The 24,186-nt window shown below is 36.8% G+C and overlaps 1 protein-coding gene across 6 annotated transcripts in view; it reads right to left on the minus strand.

The window, feature by feature from the left end:
• Positions 1-23,564, minus strand: part of ppp3ca (protein phosphatase 3, catalytic subunit, alpha isozyme) — a 443,488-nt gene extending 419,924 nt beyond the window's left edge. For 3 of the 6 annotated variants that reach the window (XM_051933909.1, XM_051933908.1, XM_051933906.1), the window contains exon 1: positions 1,001-1,082. In XM_051933909.1, coding sequence (XP_051789869.1) covers positions 1,001-1,067 — 67 coding nt within the window. In that variant the 5' untranslated portion in view covers positions 1,068-1,082. Of the gene's footprint in view, positions 1-1,000; positions 1,083-22,852; positions 22,911-23,026; positions 23,094-23,191 lie in introns of those variants that run through there. The other 3 variants (XM_028813465.2, XM_051933907.1, XM_028813466.2) reach the window with 3 other exon arrangements.
• Between the last annotated feature and the right edge of the window lie 622 nt (positions 23,565-24,186).

Raw genomic sequence — 24,186 nt, forward strand, 5'->3', positions numbered from 1 at the left:
CTTCCCATTATTGCAGAATGATCCTTCTGATAGAGCATTCGTTTAATTTAAGGATGAATTGTGTACTTAAGGACACCAGTGGAAAGTCCACTTTGACTGAAGCCAGGAAGCAAATATTTCCACAGAGAGTCACGGGAATAGGGACAAACTATGGTTTCATGTTGTTGAAGCAAATATTCCCTCTTAATTTTTTTTTGTACTGTATGGATATGAATAACGAAAGTGCTAATACTCACCATCTAATACAGATTTATTCAACAAGTTCCCCCTTGAAGCTTTTGGGCACTAAGACATGATTAACGAGCAGAGGGTAGAGTGGGATCCAGTGTTGTTTCAAGCACCACAAAGCATCAAAATCAAGTCTGTGAGTATCTGGTCCTCTTGAAACTTTGATTGCCACAAAGCACCGTCACACAATTGATGAGCTGGTGGGTTGGGGTCCACCGTGGTGTTTCAAGCACAGCAGGTACATTAACAATAATGGACAACCATAGGCAGGTGAACAGTGCAATAACAGCTGCACAGCAGTTAAACTGTACTGTGCCGGAGGAGGGCAAAAGGCATAACTGCTGTGCAGCAGTTTGAAAGTGCTATGCAACACCCTGAAAAAAGGTGCACAGCTTACAGTGAGCATAGGTTGAAGCAGAAAACTTAACATCCTTTAAGAAGCATCTCAAAGAGATATTAAGATAGCTTAGCTAATAGCTAAACAAACAGACTTAATGGCCTGAATGGTCTCCTCTGATTTATCAGATTACTAATTGGTGAAACATGGAGGCAACTACCAGACCATTACAGGAAGCACATTTGAGCACATTTGAGCAATTAAGGTCAAATACCTTACAAAGCCTACTGCAGAACACTTTATAGCCCATGATCATAGCCACTCTGATCCATCTGTTTGTGTTCTTTTACATGTGTATATTCTGTACATTATAAGACATGAGAGCTTTAGGAAAACCTACAGGGTTCTGATAAGGTAAGCAATGTCACTCCTTACCAATAAGGGGTGTGGTTGTTAACACCTTCTCTCCTTTCCAGTGCAGTTCTGACATCATTTCCTCCATAGCCGCACCCCTTCTGAAATCCTCCCGATATAAACTGACCAGTTCAAGGACCTGCAGGTGAGGAAGAAGGAGCTCCTACTCAGAGTATATTTTTCTATAAGGTAGTGACATTTTTTATAACTGATGGCTGAGGCTGTTTATTTTAGCATTTATTTTCTTTTCATTTATTTAAAGAGGGTTTTACCAAATGCTTAGCTTGTCCTTTCCTATTACAATACACATACATATACATTTACAAATGCATATTCATATATGCATGCATATTTTTATATAATATATATCATAAATATGGAATATGTAGGGAAAGTTTAAAAAAAATTCCTCTGATATCCATTGGTTCCTTACTCTCAGGTTCAGAAATATGTCTGCTAGAATTGACAACATACTGACATTTCATATTGCTGTTTTCTTTAAAACAACTATTTCAATTTGATCCATTAATTTAATTTGATTATTGATACTGGTTACTAGCTTTTGATACCAATAATGACAAATATTTTAAAATATTGTGTTGGTTTATTTGAAATTAATTTATTGGCAATAAATTCACATGCCCAAAGTAGAAGAAAAGAAGAAAAAGTTAGAATACAAAGTAATTAGTCAGAGATACCAAAAATATCCAAAAGGTTAACAATGGTACAGCAGGTTCATTTATCAGTACTGAAGACAGCATTCACAAATGTCTGGTAAACTGTAAAAAGTCTGGATTGCTCCATGTTTTTAAAGTAAAATAGTACATCCCTTTCCCATTGTACTAGGTGATAAGTGAGTTGTGATTCTCCTAGTTGAACAAAAACACAGCAATGTAGTGTTTTATTCCTAAACCTGAGTCATTGCTACAGTACAGTATATGCAAATTAACTGGACTGAAAATACACTTTAATCAGTTTTAAGCTGCTAACTATGCATCTGTATAAAAATGTGCAGAATTTTTATATATTTAAAAGCAGATGTTGTGGTGTACAAAAGTAGGCTGTAGAATGGTGCTCATGTGCAGCCACTGCAGTTGTTGCTAGTTTTCTCGAAAGGATTTACCCGTTTTTACTCCCCTGGAGACCTACTGAATCTTGTGTCAATTAGCCACCCTACCTCAAAGTCCATGGGGACAATTCAAATAGCAATGATACACACTGTAGTCAGGTAAACTCTCAACAGACCTTTAAACAAAAATGTTCCCAGAGAAAATATCATCACCCTAGGTAAATGTTACTTATGCCACAGAAGACAATCACAAACATAACTCATATCAGTAAAAACACTTGTAGCAAATGAGGACAGCGTATGCAATACTGTTGACATAGAAGTAAAGGCAGCTGTATGACTGTGATACATTCTGGATTATTTGCTTGATTTAATATAATTAAACATAAAATTTATAAAAGCTATATTTTTCATATTAACATATGGTTAAGTGCGGAGCTAATATTAATACTATGACACCCATTATGCAACATTACTTTGAAAATGTTTATATCAGCTTTTAAGAAAACAAAATACTGTACTAAGGAATTGTTACTGCCCCCCTTTGTGCCTCTTTTCATGTTCATAATTACTGTGCTGTTTTACAGACTGCCCTCAGGTACCCATGGTATACCCATACATATCCAGGCTTAGACCAACTATAAGTCAAACTTGATCCGTTATACTAAAGGGATAGTATAAATATCAAGCAAATATGCAATGGCTTAATTTCCCAAAATCTACTAACATTTGTGGACACAAACTAATTATGGCAGCATCAAGTCATAGAGGTGAGAGTTCATCCTAAAACACCCCTGGCCTGAATGAGTTGTTTTCAGCTGACATCTTGTACCTGCCACCTCCCTTCACTTTCCAAAGTTAGGGGCTCTTTTAGTCACTTCATATTCTAATTTCCCTCACTCTCAAAAACATACTTTGTTTTCCTGCCATACATTTGTCAGAGACTGCTCATTAGTTCCATCTTGTAAGACTCGACCTAACATTTGGCACCTGTAAAACCCACCACCCTTTGAATCTACAAATGTATTCCTTTAAGCATGCCTTATATACACTCAGCCACTGATTTCACAAAAAGTCTTTTAAAAAAATCCATATAATCAGACTGACCTGAAATCAGATATACTGTATACTATGGTTCAGCAAATTGAAATGCTATAAAGTGGCCTCGAGGGGGTCACATTTACAATTTTCTGGGGTGAAAGTAATCTGGAAAAGAATGCAGCATTTCAAATGAACAGGAAAATTGTAGCATTTTTCAGTTTTGATTGTTGGTGAGGGAACAGGCCAGAACTCCTTTGACACTGATTATCAGAATACTGAAGGACATACTGACCATGTTTCAAACTCAAGCCTCTCATGCTACTTTTGCTTCACTTGCACATTTGGGAATTAACCCGTAACGCTAAAGTCACACAATCTTCTACTAATGCCTTGTTAGTGATGATTTGTACTTTTCCATAGCTTACTCTCTCTTAGTTAATTTATTGATTTTAACCAAATAAGTTGTCCTTAGTTACTGTGATTTCTTAAATACCATTCCTGTATGTAAAGGAAAAGTTAAAACAATCACTGAGGTACTGAATTTCCCAAATAATAATGTTCCCTTAACACTTTCGTTGTCTTCATTTCTAGTGTTTCATCATATGTGATGAAAAGTGAACTCCGGCATACCAGAAAATCTACTACTTATAACATTCTTGGAGGAAAGTACTGGTTTTTTTTCTTACCTTCACATATACTGTAAGACATTTACATAGCCTAAATATCAAACAGAATACATGTTTTAATATTCAAAAAAAGGAATTATCATACTCTACTTTTTGCTTTAATGTATTTAACATTTTGCCACATAACCACAGCCAAATCGATTGTTATATATAACTAGTAATGCTAGGGATAAGATGAATCCAGAAAAAAAAACTCTAAAGGCAGCACAGGAACTCTCTTAGAACTGGTCAAGAGATAGGTCTCTAAATTAGCCAGACCTTAGAACGCTATACCAGTCCATGATATTGTTCGAGTTGGATGTCACAGTAAAAATTAGTATATACTCATTAAAATTAAAAATGAACAAGAAGGGGCATCTGATAACATTCACATGGAGAAATGTGTTATTCTCAAATAAGATAATGTTCTTAGGATCTGTAAGCACCCTCTATTAGGATAGTGAGGACACACTGGCAGAAGAAGGTGCAAGAAAAATCAAGAAAAATGGTGCATGGGTGAGCTATAATAGCTAATTCCATTGGCAAAAGAAAACTTAGAAGTGAAAGGTTTTGAAAATTAAATAAATAAATAAAAATCAATTGGACATAAAGCCGCAAAGGTAGCAAATGCAAGAGCCTAAAGAGAAAGTCACATGTGAGCCAACATCAAAATATTGTTATGGATGAAAAAATACTGGCTTATAGACTGCCAGTTTTGTAAATGTCAAATAATTCGCTTTTCCTGCTAAACAAATATAATTCACGACTTGCTACAATCAACCACCACTTTGTCCCCAAACAGCTTCTGCTTTGCATCACAGGATTCCAGCATAGGCTGAGAGCTACCTTCACTCTGATCCGAATTGAGCAGGTTTAAAATAGTTATTTTATGCATGAATAAAAATTATACATTTAAATAACTGCTATGCTTAATTTGATAACAGGCATCATATAACAGTTTTTCTTTAATAATAATTTATTTGCATTTTAAACCATGGCTGCGCATTAAGATTAAATTTTTGCCATCAAATCATGAAACTTTGAACTCCACTGTCCTATAGCTGTAACACTTTGTGTCTGTTCAAACAGTGTGAGTAGATGCTAATATGCAGTAGCTATGAACAGAGAGTAAATGCAGTAATTGGCACTGTTGTTGGGGTCATTCATACATGTAATGCCTTACATATGACCAGATCCTTGGTCATGCCCATTGATTGATTTTTAACTATTAACACGGCTCTCACTTGCCATTTTGTAGTAAGGGCAATTACTTAAGCATCTCATGGGACCACTTGAGTTTAACCGCCTAGTGTTTAAGCAAAGTCACTAAGGCTTGGCCTTTCTGCAGGTCAATTTGCTTAGTTTTTCATCTTGTTCCTTGCGTTTTGGGTCAGCATTCTCATATTTTGAGCTAAGCTTAATTTTTATCCTTTTCCTACAATTATTTCTCATGCTGTGTGACCTTTTTACAAGCCACTAACCCGCTCTCTTTGTTTTTATTCAGACTCGTATATCCTGACCCTTAGCTCGCTCAACCATGTCTCTATATCATCTATCTGACCATTTCACACATTTGTGTCTGGCTTTTTAATAACATTTCCACCAACTCTTCTCCACCCACTCTTGATAGAATCTTCTGCATTTGAAAGTGGCTATTCCCACAGTAAGTGAGAAATAGCCTGATCCTTCTACAGTGCCCAACAGACAGAGTACTGCTCAGATCATTAGTAAAATATGCTAGTGTCATCTAGCTACTAAATGTTATGTAGTGTATTAGTTATTTTTTACACACCTTGATAATATAATGTGTCATCATGTTGACAGATATTGATATAAACTAAGCTCAGAGATTAGGCAGTTTGAATCAACAGTTTAATTTTTTTTCACTTGTCTGTTTATCTGAAGTAGGCTAGTATACTTACCTTGCACCTTCCAGGCCTGAGTGCAATGCAGTATGGTAACATTATTTAGTATGGTGGGGAGGTTCTTGTCAGGACTGTAGAACTGATTAAAGGGGTGCAATAATAAAAAATACTAAAAAAAAGATGTTCAACTCTCTGCCAGAAAGCTGAAACGGAGGAAGAGGTTTATGTTGCAAAAGGAGGGTGATCCAAACTATTCAGCCAGACCAACTTTGCAATGGATTAAAATGAAAAATAGATTTCCTTAAATGTCGCACTTATAGGGAGACACAACTTAACTCCATCTAAAATTTGTACCAAGACCTGAACATTACTGTCTTTCACTATTCTCCAATTACTTGATACAGATAAACTAAACTGAAAGTGGAATTGGCAAACACTGCGCCATTATAATATACTGGGCCCAAAGAATTACTGAAGACAAAAGTTGGCTGACCAATGTACTGGACCTAGGGATAAATACTTAAAATACCATTTGTTTTTTTAATTAATTTTATTAATTTATCATTTTCTGTCTCCAAAATGGTTTGGCGCCCATTTACACAATTTGTACAATACTGACACCCTCCTCAACCATGAACTGTACGAGTTTAAAAATAAATGACAGCATAATTGGAATATTTTCTTCTTGTCAAGGAAAACCTCTGTAAAACAAACAATGTTTAACTCTGAAGCAAAGCTAATAAATTTAAAGCAACAAAATTCTAAGCTGCACAACTGATAAAAAAAATGGCATGAGAGCAGAGTTTTTTTTTGTTTTTTTTTATAAAGACTGTGGGACTGCATGCATGTAAACGTTTCTTGACTTTATGCTACTGTTCTATATTCTGAAATATGTGTAAGCTATAAATCTGAGTTTACAAGAAGTAAGAATAAACTAAACAGTCTAAACTAGCCCACAAAGTAAAATTTTATTACATGGGGCCAATTAAACAAAACAGTTAGTTTCTTTACATTTTTAAATATGCTGTTGTAAGAGGGTAGATGAAGGGGAAGTGTAGGTTCAAACAGTCATGACGAGGTTTCAGAATTTCTCTCGTCTATAATAGGTGGCCAGGATGAAAGTCAGGATGACTGTCAGCTTTCAAAAAATGGGGACTAGACTGGTGGAGAGTAACAAAACGTCAATACACAATACCTGAGTGTAGCGGGCACCACATGGCAGTTTTTAACTTCATAACTACCAATAGTCTCAGACAGAAAGTAGAAATAAGAAGCATCAATATTTCCCAACCAGTGTAGGCCAAACAGCCTGCTGTTCGTCCACAACTACTAGCCCTTTAGAGTTTATAGTGTGGCAGACGGCTGGGGAGCCTGCCCAGCCAGGATGCCTGGAAGGACTGGGAGAGGGACAATACCTTCCCTGGACCATGCATGGGGGCCACAGGATCAGAGCTTGGAAGTTCAACCCTGTTGGGGCCTGTGGCCCCCGCCAGGGGGCACCCAAAGGATTGTGGAACCCTGGATTGCAGCGCTTCTGCTACACTCGGAAGTGCTGCCGGAAGAAATTCCAGGCACACCCTGAATGTTTCTGGGTGCTCATGCGGCAATTCCGCCACACCAGGAAGTGCCACCGGAAGATCATTGTAAAGCACCACGGGCACATCCAGGACAGTATAAAAGAGGCCGCCTCATTCCCTTGGTCGAGCCATAGTCGGGAGGAAGAAGACAGAGCTTGTGAGAGGAGGAGTGACGGCGCCAGACTTGTGAAAAGAAGGGACTGTGAGCATTTGTGGCTATTAAGGCATTGTGTGGTGGTATTAAGGAAAATAAATTAAACGTGTGTGTTTTGGACATTTGGTGTCTGTCTGTCTGTGTTCGGGGGCTGAACTTCCACAATAGGTAACTCAAGGATGTACAGACACCTGGCACTACCAGAGGGAGCCACATTCTGATGTTCCTACCACATATATTGTGCTGCCCTGAACCCAGAAATAACATGAAATGAATGCAGCACAGAATAGTATATCAGCTGCCTTCTGTTCCAGACATACATAACACATGCTGCCTAAGAAGAGCAGTCTTATTAAAGACCTCAGCCATTCTTTACATTTGCATTTCTCTATCTTACCTTCTAGCAAACAGTTCAAGACCTTTCACACTCACACCAGTAGATTCAGTGGGAGAATCCATCCACTAATTTGAAAGGTTTCTATTATTTTGAAGAGACATGCAAGTAACAATTGTATTGTATTATGAATTCATTGCAAAAAAAAAAAAACTACATTGATCCTGAAATGAGTATTTAAAGACAAGTTTTCAACAGAGTTTAATCAAAAATAAAGCTGGGAGGACAGCTAGAGGTAAGGCTGAGTGGTGGAGAAAATTGGCCAGCATCAGTGGAAGGAGGAGAGCTGAAGGAATACTTAAGATGTGTTTAAGTTTGGGCAACGTGAGCAAATGGAACAATCGCCCCTAAAACAGTCAGGAACAGGAAAAATTCTGCTATAAAGGGCCATATAATAATTTGGCAATTATTGTTGCTCTTTATTATTGATATAGTGATTTGCCCCTTGTTACACTTTTTATGTATTTTCTTTATTAACTCTTACCATTTTGGTCTCCTTAGTATGATTCTGATTTTAAGAATGTTACAAGAGCTCCCCCTATCTTTGATAATGTTCTTATTTAAAAAAAGATATTATTTTTCACACAGTTATTTATCATTTATTATACATTAAGAATGTGCATAAAACACACATATAATGATGTATAACTCAGTATGAATAACATTGCATTAAGAACCCTATATAGCTTCAAGGGGAGGAGAGGATAGCACATTAAGGAACACTGACTAAACCTCCACATCAGGATCCTCAAATAATATTATAAATCTACTTCTAATTAACCTGAAGCATATTGACAAAATATTACTTTTATCTTTTACATTGTGTCACTTAGTACAATAGCTTCATAATGTTAAGACACTAAGACTCATGACTGGTGTGGTCTTTCTCAAACAGCAGAAAGACAAACGTAGGCAATTATAGCATTTCATGCCTGCCAGACAAAGGCCTTGATTAATTTTTGTGAGCATTAAACAAGATTTTACTGCAATTCCAAGTTCATCTACCCAAATCAAATGGCTGTAAACACCTGCCCTAAACACACTCTAATGTACTTTCATACACATAGTATGATAAAAGCATTCTGAAATAGCCTACTTTTAGAAGAAGATTGCACTTACATTTTCTTTAATTTATTCAGTCATTTTGTATGTTAACTGATGTTAATGAAATTTAATTTTGCCTGCAGCTCTACAACATTTGTGCTTGAGATTTCCCCTGTTCTGCTGAGAGGTCTTCTGAGGACTGTAAGAAAAAAACTTCAATATTACAGTACTGCCTCTCAATACATTAATGTAATTTAAATAATTCACACAATTTTTTAATACAGAATAATCACAGAAATGTATTTATTTCTAATACAAGTGCCAAGGTTCGTTTAGAAACACAAAGCCTTGTTTTTCCAGTCCTATACTGAGTCAGTCTCCTGTCTGAGGATGATTTCTGCTTTTCCCTGCAAAGCTGCTGGGATATGCTGCTTCTCTCCACAACCTTGTTTTTAAATTAGCAAGTTCAGAAAACATGTTTTTTTTTTTTTTAATGGATACGGCTCAAACACTTGAAGCAACTTAAATGAGACACAATATTGAGTCAAATAATCACTGGTAATAAATTCTGGTGCAACACGGATAACTACTATAAGATACACAGTTCATTTTTACCATGGCAACTTCGACCTCAAGCTAATGCTATCATTAGTCATTCAGGAGTCTGCATTAAAACTCATGCCAGCATGCCATCAGATCCCCCAAACAATACTGTTTACCCTATACATATTCATAAAAGATCTTTGCTTCCTTGCGATTCAGCCCAGTTGGGCAGATGTTTTTTTTTTTGTTTTTTTCGCCCTCTTCACTAGCTGAGTATACAAACAGCACATAAAGTCATTTCATTTGAACATTTTATCTTTCAGAAACACTGCATTGAATAAACAATTGTTTCTTCATCTTCATCCTTGATGATACCACAGAATTACATAATGTAGCAAAAAAGCTCGATTTCAAGCTAAACACAAAACATAAATCAGAAACAGCAATGTGTCTGGCTGTTTAGCCATTTGCTGGTTTTAAGAAGAGCTTCATGTATTAGAGTGGCACAGTCATTCACTTTAAAAACTTGTAAAAGTATGAAACTGGTCCAATCTGAGATTGCGGATATTTACAAAAGCAGGGTTTACTGAAGTCATGAATAAAGTCCAAATATCATCTATCTGCACTTGATCAAGTTTACCAGATAAGCATGGCACAAAAGAATAAGTGGCTGTGCCTTCTTTGGCAACAAATGCTTAGTTCTACTTAGAACTTCTTTGCACCTGCCAACTTTTGTTATAAGCAAAAAACAGTTACTAGAATAAAAAACACTCTATATGTTGTGCTAAAGTCAGTCTCTCTGTTTATATAATATATCATAATAGTGTTTTTCTACACAATTGTATCTTTTATCATATGCCCACAGGGTGCACAATATATGCTAAAAAAAGGAATTTGGGAAGGATAAACAAATGATTTATGCACTAAAACTGTCATTTATTTTGCATGCCTATTTTCTTTAAGCTGCTAAAATGTTGTGAATGCCTGGAAAACATTAACATTGTGTTTAATTTGGAAATCGTTAATAAAATTCATATACAGTATTACTTTTGTATCTGGTGATATAATATCCTATACTTGTGATCATGTTTTTTGTCTGGTCCTTTGAAGTGTTTACAACTGTACCTTAAGTGGCTATATACCACAACCACTGAACATGCATTTAGTTATTGACAAAACTATTTGAAAATTGATATTATTTAGACACAAACAAAAGATTTAGTTTCTGCTGGTGAATCACATGGTTTGTGGGCCAAACTGCCATTCAAGAGTTTAAAAATGTTTTTTTGTAAAATTGCTTTAAAATGTGGCAAAGATGAACTTGTTAGGGCAAATGGGACAAGAGTTCTTATTCAAAGATGTTAAGACTGGTAGAAGAGTTTCTTCTCTGGAACAGTGGCCCCATTCAATATGAAACTATTTTGATAACTAGCTTGCATTGTACCTTACCTTAAATTTGAGGTTCAGGAAAAAAATCTATCACTTCAACCATATAATTGTGTTATGGATGACAAATAATGTTTTCCTGATAACAAAGCATTGTAAAATAATTACTCTTGACATGCACGTCGAAGAAATAATGATCTTGGAATAAAAAACATGTACATTGAAGTGTTAACTGTATCATGTCATGCATTAGTAATTGGTCTCTGGCAGCATTTTATAGATGATAAAAAATATTTTCTTTATCACAGCAGAAATGCAAGATTTAAAAGCAGGATGCTGGAGAGTATAACGTCAAGGCTGTGACAGAGGACTATAGGATTAGTGAGCAGGATGAGCAGTACCAAAAATTAACTTTATTTCTGTATGGAGCTTTTTACTGCATTTAAGTTCAGAGTGTTGTAACAACTTAACAGGTACAATAGAAATTACAGTGCAAAAATAAACGTTTAACATGAGCTTGATATAGGATAGAATGTAACTGCTTATCAACTCTTCAGAAACCTTAATGTCACAAATAATCCATTCTTTCATATACACATTATCTCAACTTTCCAAAATAGGTTTTATATAGCGAGGGCATGTCATACTGAATAGGACTTCAGTCCTTCGGCAGAATACTCTGAATTATGCTAATTATAGTGGAAAGGCAAGAATATTTAATTTGGCAATAGTAGCCTTATCCATAGAAATGAGAGGGAGCATCATTAACTACTGCAACACCAAGCCACTTATGCATAAGTTTTATGAACTTAAGAGGAGTAGATAGCTCTCTAATATTTCACATGGATTATATTGGTCATTTTCTATATTAAACAACTATACACAATGAACTGGTTAACTAAACACCATATGGCTTCAAGCAATTACTAACAATAGGAAACAATCCTGCTTGTGGATTCAAAGTGGAGAGAAATTAACTAAATAATCATTACTCCAGTGAATAGTGGCCATATACCCTGAAAACTCAGATCCCTTTCGCCAGTTTGAAGAAAAAATGAATGTGGAAGAACCCAACAAGTCAATAGTTACAGTCCAAACCCAGGATCTGTGTTGAAGAACTGAAAATGATTACATTTATAGAGCTATCTTTGGAATCTGCTCTATCCAGTTCATCATCATGGAGGGTCAAAGCTTATTCCAGCAGCATTTAAAAACTGCATGCCTAAAAATATGCCAACATGACTTGTTTGTTTGAACATTGTCTGACAGTGACACTCTGAATGGAATCATCCAACACACAGAGGAGACAAGGTGCAAGGAATAAATGGAAGCTTTGAACCAGGTGACCAGGCAAAAACGAGCAAAGAATGATCCAGATTGTGCTTTCTTGATTTTTACCAGCTAGTATGCACAGGGATGCGTCTCCATTTTTGTGGTGCAGCTCCTCGCACCCAGCATGAACTATTAAACATAACACTGACTTAAGGAGTGTACAAGTCTGGAACAAAGCCTTGCTGTTTAAATGTACTGTTCAAAATGAGTAAATGACATAACTGAATAAATTAACTACTGCAACATTGAGAAATAAAAGTGAATATTTGATCAATGATTTTAATACCATCATGAAAAAGTGCCCATTATTTGTGAGTTACTAGCTTGATCATATTCTCCAATTATATTAAGATTTTGATAAAGATTACATCCCATCCCATCAGCAATTCTAAATCTGATCCTGTTTTCACCAACACAGGGTCAGGTATCTGGATTTCTCTATAATGAAATTGTCCTTAGAGAAGGAACAAAACCTATAGAGGATTTCAGCTATGAAGAAAGACCCAAACTAAACACTGGGTACACTGATGCACACACTCAAATGTGGTCTATTTAGATCTCTGGAGCTGCAAGACAGCAACACTAATAACTATCACATTTTAGGATAAACTAATGTAGAAAGTCATAGTTCAAAGGGCTCAAAAACTGTATCTCATCACTCCAACTATGCAACAAACAAGAAAGAATAACTTGTCTTACCTTGTTTGTAAACTTGTAAAGTTTTCCACTCAAGCGTAGTTTTACTGATAATTCCTGACATTTTGTGCTACAGAATCATACACAACAGACCAAATGCTTGACATGACTTTTTATATAATGCTAATAAAATTTTTCTTTAAATTCCCATGTCATGTTTTAGTTACCCTAATAAAGTTTGACCGATTGTTTTCTCAAGTTATTCCCAAGCTGCCTACTAGCCTGTATGCATTAGGCAGGTTTTGAAATCAAAAGAAGTGGTTACTATCAGTATGAATTAATGAGTGGAACTCTACCCCAATGGTCCACATTTCACACGCTCCACTCACACTATTTTCAGTCTAAAATTCTTAATTATTTATATATGATTAGAGTAAGTGCATTAATAGCAAGATAAATATTAGCCAGCTGAGGGGACTGCATGTTAATTTTTATCTTGCATTCATGTTGCAAGAGCAATTTAACAGCAGATATCTGATAAATTTGCAGATTTTTTTTTCATAATATCCAGAACAAATTGTACTGGATCCATAGTACTGAGCAGCACAAGGGTACTGGAACTGAAAAAGTCAGTTTAGAGGAAAGCATATAATAGCAGCATCTGGCTTGTGGTGTGAGAAGAAGCATCGCTGTAAATAACGGATACTGTACTTTGTGACAGATAGTAGCCATGAAAGATGCAACTGAGAAGCAGAAATTATTGCACAGCTTAGCTTAAATCAGTTAGGATATTAATAATTTTGCAATTTAGTGTGGACACCTGTAGGCATTATTTGGCTGCAGAGTCCCTCAAACTTCTATAAAGTAATACACAAATACAATTCCTTTCATATGCAATACGTGATTCTAACTAACCACAGGATGGATTACATACCTCAAGATCTCCTAAAAATATTAAATAGACTTTAAATGATTAGTGCAGCCGACATACTTGTACACCAGGGTTAAGATGATGCAAAAGTACAACTTGGCTCAATTCAGGTAAGCCCAAACCTTGGACATTTCACTACTTGAGTGTGAAAGAATACCTCTCATATTGCCCCATAAACGTAAGCACTCTAGAACATAAAATTATAGCTGGGAAAGAATGTAAAAAAGGGGTTTAGAGCTTACAACAGTAAAACTGGGAAGCTATTCAGATATACATCCATCATTTCTGAAACTGCTTATCCTATTACCTCATCACTCCAACTGATTGTAATTTTCAATGCACGATCAACTACATTGTACTAACTGCATGACAGATCCATCAACCTAATTATTATTTTCGGACACTACCCATTCTATTACAAGATCACAGGGAGCTGAAGCTAATCCACTACTGAGCACACTCATTCACATACAAAATTTGCTCAAACTGGGTAACATTATAATTTCCTGTTAGACTAATCTGCATTAGGATGGGGGAGGAAACTGAAGCTACTGAAAAAAAAGAAAACCCCTGTGGTTAGAACAACATGCAAAGTGACCAGGTCAGCACTTAGTCCTAGTTTGCCTGGAGCTGTGTGGCTGCAGCATTAACCAATACACCACCTCGTCACTCACACCCCAGAGCCATAGAAAGCATCTTGAAAATAAAGACCAAGTCTGGTTTTGAACAGCTATGGGATTTCTATGATTCATATAAATAACAAACCTGGTGATTATATTTCAGATAATAATATATTAAAGATGTTGTTTATTTAACTAAAGCTTTTTTTTTAATTATAAGCATTGTACTATTCAAACACATTAAGTTTTTTTTAACTTTATAGAAGCAGCAGATAATGATGCAGTTATATTCTAGGGGAATACATTTCAAAAGCTGTCCATTATTGATTATTACATATCCGTTCCATTCATACATCCACATGTTTTCAAACTGATTTATTCATTTCAGTAACGCAGAGAGGCAACATCAGGCTCCAAGCAGGATGGCGTCCATTGCAGGGCAATTTATTATGACCCTTACTTTAACTCAATCATTTTAATCAGTTTGTTTTAATGGGTTGTAGGGTTAGGCATAGAATATTTAGTTTACCATGCTGAAGAGGTGCTTACATCACAAGCACCTAGCAGTGCTTGTGAGATTTTCAGTTGAGAATATTTGGAAAAATGCCTGGTGCATAGCTAGCTAGTTCAAACATGCAGAATTGAATCAGAGTTAATTGGGGTGTTTTTCTACAACACTGCTGAGTGATTGCAGGTGATAAGGGATCTCGTATGTGAATTCATTGGACTGATCACTATGTGTCAAAATGGGAGAATTAAATAATAGATGAGTTTCACAAATCTGATCATAATATCTGTCTACAGTACATTATGCATGTATTATTGACGCAGAGAACATCATGCTATGAAGTCTTTTTTATGGAATTAGCTTAAATTATTCTGAACTGTTACAATTTAAACACTGTTGTTAATTTTTTTTTCAGTTTTGTGGGAATGTTATTTTTTCCTTAATAAACTTTTTCACTTTGTGCTTGTATAGTAGATTGCCCCATTTAATTCCTTGCATAATCAAAAACTCATGTTCAGGCTTGAAAATCACATTGTGCCACTTTATTTGGGTCAGTTATTTTAAATTTGTAGGCCAGTCAAGCCCAGTTCTCAGGAGGACTTCATATTTTTGAAATGAAACCAGTAAGAACAATGTCGCAGAAAAAGCATCCTGTATTAACTGCCATATGACCAGGTGAGGTCAAGAAAAAGTCTGAAAAAAAATAAACATATTGTGGTTTGGGTGAGACAGCAATCAATTTGTACGCAGAATTAAAACTCTGGTAAAAATGCAACCAATTGACACAAAATACCATAAGCATAACCCAGTGAAGAAAGTGAAAAATAGTCAAGCCATGAAGTAACCATATACCAGCATTCCTTCCACATCCTAATGATAGTTAGGATATGTCTATTTGTGACCCCTAAACTGGTGTGAGTGTGACATCAGATGGAACAACAACCCCTCCCGGTGTTTTTTGCAATTTTTATCCAATGCTGTCAAGTTAGGCACCAGCTTCCTGTGACCTTGTAGTAGATAAGAAAATGGATAGTTAGCTTTTATACACTCATTGACCTACAATACGCAGTAGTCACAAAAACAAGCATTCTCATTTATAAAGTTAGCAACTAGACTGCTTGGTGGAATGGTGATCTTTTCACCTTTTCATAACTGTTTCAAGTGTAATATGCATTGTGAAAACACAGTAATCACTGGAAGACTGAGTCAGGCTTTAGATCAGTAATTTTAGGACTTATTTTTTTGAAGTTTCGGATATGGTCCAAAATTTTGAAAAAGCAGATCGGGTCCAGTTAAAAACCTTTCACAATACAATAACAATGTATTGCTGTTTTCTGTAATATGTTTCTTTTTTCCCCTTCTCTCTGTCAACACAGCAAGCAAGTACTAGCAATACTAGGAGGAGCCGAACACAACTTCTGCGCATATGGGATGGAGAGGGAAAGAAGCACCTCTCATCCCTTTATCTAACAGGAAAGCCGATCACCTGCTCTTGGCACCTTCAGTGTCTTTGTTGATACAAAATGGCCAATGAAACTATAGCAAAATTATCCCCGGGAGAGTATCAAAATAATAACAATTATTTTGGCATTAATTCCAATATAGGGAGACACTTCAGTGTCATTATTGATGGAAGAAAAAAAATATAAAAGAAAACGCTGTTTGCAAATTGTGGCAAAGGGTACTAGTGTTTTACAGCCACAGAGCAGATCTGTGGGCAGTTAAGATAAAATAAAATATTGAGTACTGCCAGACTGAATTACACACCAACCATGACATAACAACCAAACATTAGAAACAAATACTGCCAAAGGAAAAGGAGGAAAAAAAAAATCACGAATGGTCTCCCCTAGACTTTCTCATATACTGTACTCAGCTATGAAGATGGATATTTGAGGAGTAAACCGCAAGACAAAGATTATATTTTTATATTATGTACAGTAAAGCACTATCAATAACATAACAAATCAAATTAATAATATATTGAACAATTATTATAAAAGTTGAGTAAATTGAACTCTGCAGCTTCATGAATAAAAGGTAAAGTACCCATTTCTGCTAACTTCCAGTTAGCAGAAATAGCCCAAAAGTTGACAGAAAAATACTCACACACAGACACACAAATATAATTCCAAAATTGTATTTTCTGACTCAGGGAAGTCTGAAATGTCGAGATTCATCAATATCTCAAAATGGAATTTTTGGAGGATTCCAATACTTTCCCTAAAACTTCATATGATACGATAAAGTCAGGGATGTCTAAAACGTTGAGATTCATGAAAATTTTGACAAAGAATTTTTGGGCAATTACAATACTTTCCTTAAACTTCATATACCAGAAAGTAATAATTCTTTGCATTTATATAGCGCTTTTCTCACTACTCAAAGCGCTCAGCAATTGCAGGTTAAGGGCCTTGCTCAAGGGCCCAACAGAGCAGAGTCCCTTTTTGGCATTTACGGGATTCGAACCGGCAACCTTCTGATTGCCAATGCATATCCCTAGCCTCAGAGCCAACACTCCACCTATATACCAGAAAGTAAAAAAGAAGACAAGGACCCACTCGTACCTACAATCACATTCACACTAGGTTCAGCTTATAGGTTTATAGGGTCATTATTGCTACATGCAGAGAGTGTAATAAAATTCTTATATGCATTGCCTGGTTTGTAGAGACATCAAAGATAAAAAACAGAGTATCCACACAGACATGGGGAATTGGGAGAAACCCCACACACGGACCACATTGACAATTTGAATCCAGTATGCTGGATTCACAAAGCAGTAGCGATAAGCACTACACTACCATAGTGCCACAAAACAGCTTTAAACAATTTCAGTTGTAACAACACTGATAAAGAATACATCAGCATCACTATACATTTTTGCTACAGGAAATAATAAAAACTTATTTGTTTATTGCCCACCATAATATGGTATGCAGTCCAGTTGGATGCCTTCTTTTGCCCACTGCTGCCCAGATAAGCTGTGGCTCCCAGCAAATCTGAACCGGAAGAGCAGCGTGAGGAAATACTAGTGAATTCAAAACTAAAGTTTTGCTTAAAATGAACATGTTAATACCATTGTACAGGAACTAAGTTGAGTATATTGTCTGGAGAGAGGAATTGGTGCAAAGGGATATATCTATTCAAGGTGCACAGTGTATTTAACAGTAAGCAAAGGTGGGAAGACTACCCAGGGTTTCTTTTTTTTTTATTATTTTGCTGCTACGCTTTAGGGCAGCACCTAGGCCTTTAACTTGAATTGCAAGTTTAAGTTTAGAAAAATATGTCAGGCCATATATTAGAATTATCTCTGTAAATTTTAAATTATAAGTAACTGTTTATAAACTTGTGTATCCATGAATAGTTTGTTAGATATACATAGTAGTTTACATATTATGCATCTGTTATTTTCATAAGGTGCACTACGTGGCAGTTTAAAATGAGTTTTTGACATGTTACATGTACAGAACTCTGAAAAAGTTTCATTTTCCATTCCCAATAGGGGAGGTTTATTTTCATTAACATCTAACCTGTTATACTAAAGAGGAATACAAGCTAACTTTGTGGTGCCTGCGACTTGGCATGTAAATATAATACCATTGCCCAGATTACTGATATTGGACACTAGTACTTGTTTCTAATCATGAATATTTGCGTGTGTGGTTTGATTGCTGTTCTTAAATTAGTGTATCGGTTCCAGTTGCAGCTTCAATTAACTCTTAATTGAGAGCTGTGATTCGGATGCAGTTAAATAGATGTGGTTCTTAAAAACTGGACCTATACAAATCTCTACCAGAATATGCTAGTATATGGTTAACCTTGGTTAACCTAACTGGGGCAAAACAGTTGCAAACAAGAATTAATGAAAGGACAAAATCACAGAACGGATGCAGTTGGGAGACCTGGGGACCCGGGTTCGCTTCCCAGGTCCTCCCTGTGTGGAGTTTGCATGTTCTCCCTGTGTCTGCATGGGTTTCCTCCGGGCACTCCGGTTTCCTCCCACAGTCCAAAGACATGCAGGTTAGGTGGATTGGCGATTCTAAATTGGCCCTAGTGTGTGCTTGGTGTCTGGGTGTGTTTGTGTGTGTCCTGCGGTGGGTTGGCACCCTGCCCAGGATTGGTTCCTGCCTTGTGCCCTGTGTTGGCTGGGATTGGCTCCAGCAGACCCCCGTGACCCTGTGTTTGGATTCAGCGGGTTGGAAAATGGATGGATGGATGGATATATATATATATATATATATATATATATATATATATATATATACTGTATACACACACATATATATATATATATATATACACACACATATATATACATACATATATCCATATATATATACAGACACACACGTATACATATATTATATACATATACACATACATATATCACAAATACAAAATAATTAATTTCATTATAACTTATGGTAGCAATTTCATCTATGATTTATAAAATGTAATTGCAAATATTCACACACTCCACAACTGCCAATGATTACACAGCCTAGCTGAATCACAAAGTAGATTACTAATTGCTAACAGCTTAACTTCTTCAATCTGAGGTCATATAGTGACCAGAAAGCAAATCCTTACATGTATAAAGATCTCACCGTCAAAAGTCTAAATGAGAAATAACAGCAGACAATATTTATGAGACAATTCCACCGTGCTTTATGCTAACATTCTGCACAATCTTCACTTTGAGCTTGAAAAACCTCCTAGTCAGCAGCTCTCCTCTCTTGGCATGCCTTTTCTTATAGTATATTGCAAATTCGATGTCAACCATATAAGAATGCCTTCATAGCTTCAATGAGTAGTGCTGCGACAATCTGAAAGTTAAGGGACAATTGTAGTACTACATGTTCCCCTGCTTTTTCCTGGATAACTTTTAGTGCTTTTTATAATAGATCACTCTACTACAGTTTGTTTGTGTTGGTTTTTGTGTACATATGGACTAAATGACCTGCTCAGAATTATACACTTATTCAGTGGTTGGGATTTAACAGGCAACATTTCACCAACTACACAACACTGCTGAGAAAAGTTCACCAGTCAAGAGAATGTTTACTCTTGAAAGAAAAAAAATACTCATTCTTAAAAAAATTAAATTAAGCTTCCAACATTGGCTGGAGAGCACAGTATGCTCTAAAAAGTTCCCTTTTAAGAAAAAAAAACTTTTTTTACAAAGCTAAACCGAACAGAATTCATGGGAGAAAGGGTCTAACTCCAAACAAATAATATACCTCTGTGAACTCAGAATCTGGCCGCAAACATGACGCTTATAATGAAGAGAACTGATTCCATACAAGGAGTCTGAATTTAGCTTGGGATTTTATATACAGTATATATTAGGGTATATTGTATAAAGTGTAAATTTCAGCCATCCATCATCATAATTGCTTGTCCTAACATAACCAAGCAAATGCAAGCAGTAACAAGTAGATAAACAGACTGGTCTTATTTTGCACATTAGAAAAAAACATTTCAGTTTGACAATGCATAACATTTTCAGATTCACTTAGTCCAATTTAGAGTAAATAGTAACACAATTACTGGTTATTTAAATAATTACTTTAACCCCTTTTTTTGTGAATTTAATGTTCTACAGCCACGTTCATTGTTCACTACAGAATACCGAATAGCACCTACTTTTACTCATAATACCAGATTACTAGGATGTTTCATGACACAGCCACAGGACTCCAATTCTGGACCACGTAGTATCTTTGTGGAGCTTAAGCATGCTCCTCTGGGTCTCTGAGAGGTTTTTCTCTCTGACTTTCCTTATGCAATACAACTGTTTATTCCCCCAGCAAGAACAGGTTTACCCTGCAATGGACTGGAGGCCCTTCCTGAATTGCTTCATGTTCTGTACACAGTTCAAAGTCACTGTAGTCAAGTCTATCTCAGCAATACTGGGCTCAAGTCAGCATGTAGCCACACCATTGTAGGGCTTCCTCACACACCCACCTACACATTCACACATTGTCAATTCCCAAATGGCTATTAACTGAAAGTGAATATATACAGCATGATGGGAAAAACTCCTTAGTACTGCAGAAGTCACTAAATAATGTATGTCCACTCACAATTTCAATCCCAATACTACATTTCTTAGATAGTTTAATGAATATAATCTACTTTCACTTTCTCCTCAGCCTTACTAGGGTTTATACAACCATTTACTTGTTATAAATGTCACTGATAATTATGCTCAGGATGCAGTAGAATGTATTAAAATATGGAGGGCTGCAACGCCAGTGCCCTTTTCTTGTTGGCTCCACTTAGCAGCCAATCAGTCATCAGTTAAGGTACATGGTATTCAATCAATGACTCCAAAGAGCTGCTGCCAGTAGAATTTTCTTTCTTCTTTTCCACGCTTTAAAGTTCTACAAAAGACTTGCTTATCAAAACTGCCCACACACAAGTAACCAAAAAGATTAGTCCTAATGGGTATTAATACAATAGAGTTTTGCGATTTGAGTTGTTTCAAATTTAATTATCTATATAGATAGATGAGACAGAATTTTAAAAAGCTCCATCTTTGAAGATGTTTATGTCCTCCTCTCCATCAATAAAATCTCAAAAAGAAGAAAAAATTAAACAGCACAATTAACAGGAAATAAACTTCTTTTGTCAAAAACCAAGGACATAATGAAACAGAAACGATTTATTTTAGCATGCAGCACCGGGACCCGGCCCAGGAGCACTACACATCACACAAAAAAACAAAGTCTCAAATTGGAATAATGACTTGATTAAAAATATCAATGGGGCATGACAGCACATTTTGTAATAATGCTTTAGAAACTCTTCTGGCAAACTCTATTCAATGATGATTAAAAATTTAATTCTAAGGTACAGTTAAACAATGCATTTGCCAAAAATGAAAAATACATATGGTAATTCCAATCAAATAATCATTATATTTTCTAGAATATCCTTGTTGATTGTTTCCTTTATGCAAAAATAATGAAAGTACGATCATTTGGAAGGCACTATATACAATGATTGATAGATTTCTACAGTGCTAAAAGTGTATACTGTATAGAAAAAGTTTCCATATACATATATATTATACACAACTATATATTATACACACACACACACTTAACTGTTTAACAGGGGTGATTTTGCTGATAGATAGATAGATAGATAGATAGATAGATAGATAGATAGATAGATAGATAGATAGATAGATAGATAGATAGATAGATAATTCTATGTTCAGTCTCGGCTTCAACACTGCCCCCGCACGCATATCAATACTCTCTCAGGCAACTGCAAAATCAAATTTAAAAACAAACAGTACACTCAAATGAGCAAGTCCTATTCTTAACACTGTAACGAGGCTCTTCGTTCCGGCAAACGGCACCTATCACTGCATCAAAAAAGGAACTGTGTGTTCCTCTGAACATTACTAATTCTACCGTATTTCAATTATAAAAAATATTAAGTGATCAGAATCCGAGACAATCTTAACTAGATCTCACAGTAACGCTCTTCTCGTCACTGTTACGCCTCCATTCTTCCGGATCACACTGTATGTACAGTTCTAACTCACAATGTGCAGAACTAGATAACCTCTAGGAATTAGGCAATCTGAGGCGAAACGCGCATATATACTTAACTCTATAAAGATATATTTTCATGCAAAACACGCCGTACCTACTCTGGAGCTTCTTTCAATGTTAAAGGGGGCGCAAAGCTAAACAGTGCGGCTTCTGCACATCAGACAAGCGCGCCTACCGCTGCCGAAACAATCGGCTCGACCGGCGACTCCGTCAGCCCCAGATTGAGTGCCACTCCGTGGCCATGAATAACCTGGTCGGTACCTGAAGCTGACCGTACTACACACGCACACTAGTACTGACGGATATGACTACGCGTACATCCACACATGCGCCTATATATTTTTTAACTTTCAAAGCAATGCTCCTGTAATAATAAAAGCCATCGCCATAATAATACGGGCTGCCCTCCTACGTTCAACCGAGAGGATAGAATCGATGTGATACTCCAGAGCCACAAATCAAACCACCATACAAAAGCTGCATTCAGCTGCCCTTCTGTGCACAGCCGCTCGCTCCACGTATTTTATGGCTTACAGCTCTGCCGCTGCCATTCTGCCTCAAAATCCTGCTGCATCACTGCCTTCGCCCAGCACCTTCTGAGCAAATGCTCTCTGAGCACAGATTTGCATAATTTGTCGCGTATCTATGAGACGTAAATCAATGACAACAAAATTATCTACGCATATAACAATGTAAAAATGTGCATACGTTTATCATACATAGCACACATCTGAGTATCTTCCCGCAGGATGGATTTCATGTCGCTATTAATGTCCAGGTTTAAAATAAAACAAACCGTCGTGCTGTTTTCCTGTTTGCTTCCTTTGATTTAATTCTTAAAGCGGTTCGATTAAAAAGCATCCGTGTACTTACATTTGACCACCCTGTCTGTAGTAGATAAGACCATGTCTACGTTAGACATCTTCATGAGCGGAGTCTGGTTTGTGGCAAGTGTCTTTATCCCTATCAGTTGCGCGCTTTAGCTGGTGGAGGACGCGGTTGGGGCAGGAGCATCACTCGGTGCGTGTCTCTCTGTCTCTCCGCCTCGGCACTGCTGCTGCTACCCGGAGCGGGGATGGATGCCGCCGTGTGGGGGAGGATGGATGGATGGATGGATGCTAGGAGATCCTGAGCCACTGCGCCACCCTGACATGGCGAACTAGGGAACTCCCACGCAATTGCTTCCAGGGGCTGCCTCATACTGCCATCAGGTGGAAGCAAAGCCGGGGTTTCCCAGGAAACACGCCATGTTTTCTGATTTCATGGCATGTTGCTCCCCACTGCTGCCCATTGTTGAGGCACGTACGCGGCAACTCCGCGCACACGGGGGAAGTGGCCATTAGCGAGGACAACCCAGAAACCGGGACTCTTAGGGCGCAAAAAATAACAATTAGGCAAAATTTAAAAAAGGAGAGATCTATGCATTTATGCATCACTTACATCGTCGGCATTATTCAGGCCTCATTCATTTCCTACATGTGAGCAGAATTCATGGGAAACTCGTTTTCCCCCACATGTTTAACAGTGGGTAAAATAACCTAGAATTCACCTGCTGGAACTGTCAAAAGGCGGCACTCAACTAAATAGATGAGTCCGTGACTTCCAGGTTCATGTCATGAGCAGAATGAAACCTGTAACAAATGCACCAAAAAATCGTTCAGAAAATGCATTGCCGTCCAAAGACTACACCGAAAGCACCACCAGATGATTTATGACATAAAACCACAGAGAAATATCAAAGCCGATCTTAAAAAGTAAAGTTTTAATTTTTTTTAATCAAGTGACTCCGTCGTCTAAGTAATGGATTTATAGTAAGATACATTATACATCATAGTGACTCTCATTATGGAAGGTAACCTTTATCCTGA

This window comes from Erpetoichthys calabaricus, chromosome 11, assembly GCF_900747795.2.
Source record: "Erpetoichthys calabaricus chromosome 11, fErpCal1.3, whole genome shotgun sequence".
NCBI classification, from domain to species: Eukaryota; Metazoa; Chordata; class Cladistia; order Polypteriformes; family Polypteridae; genus Erpetoichthys; species Erpetoichthys calabaricus.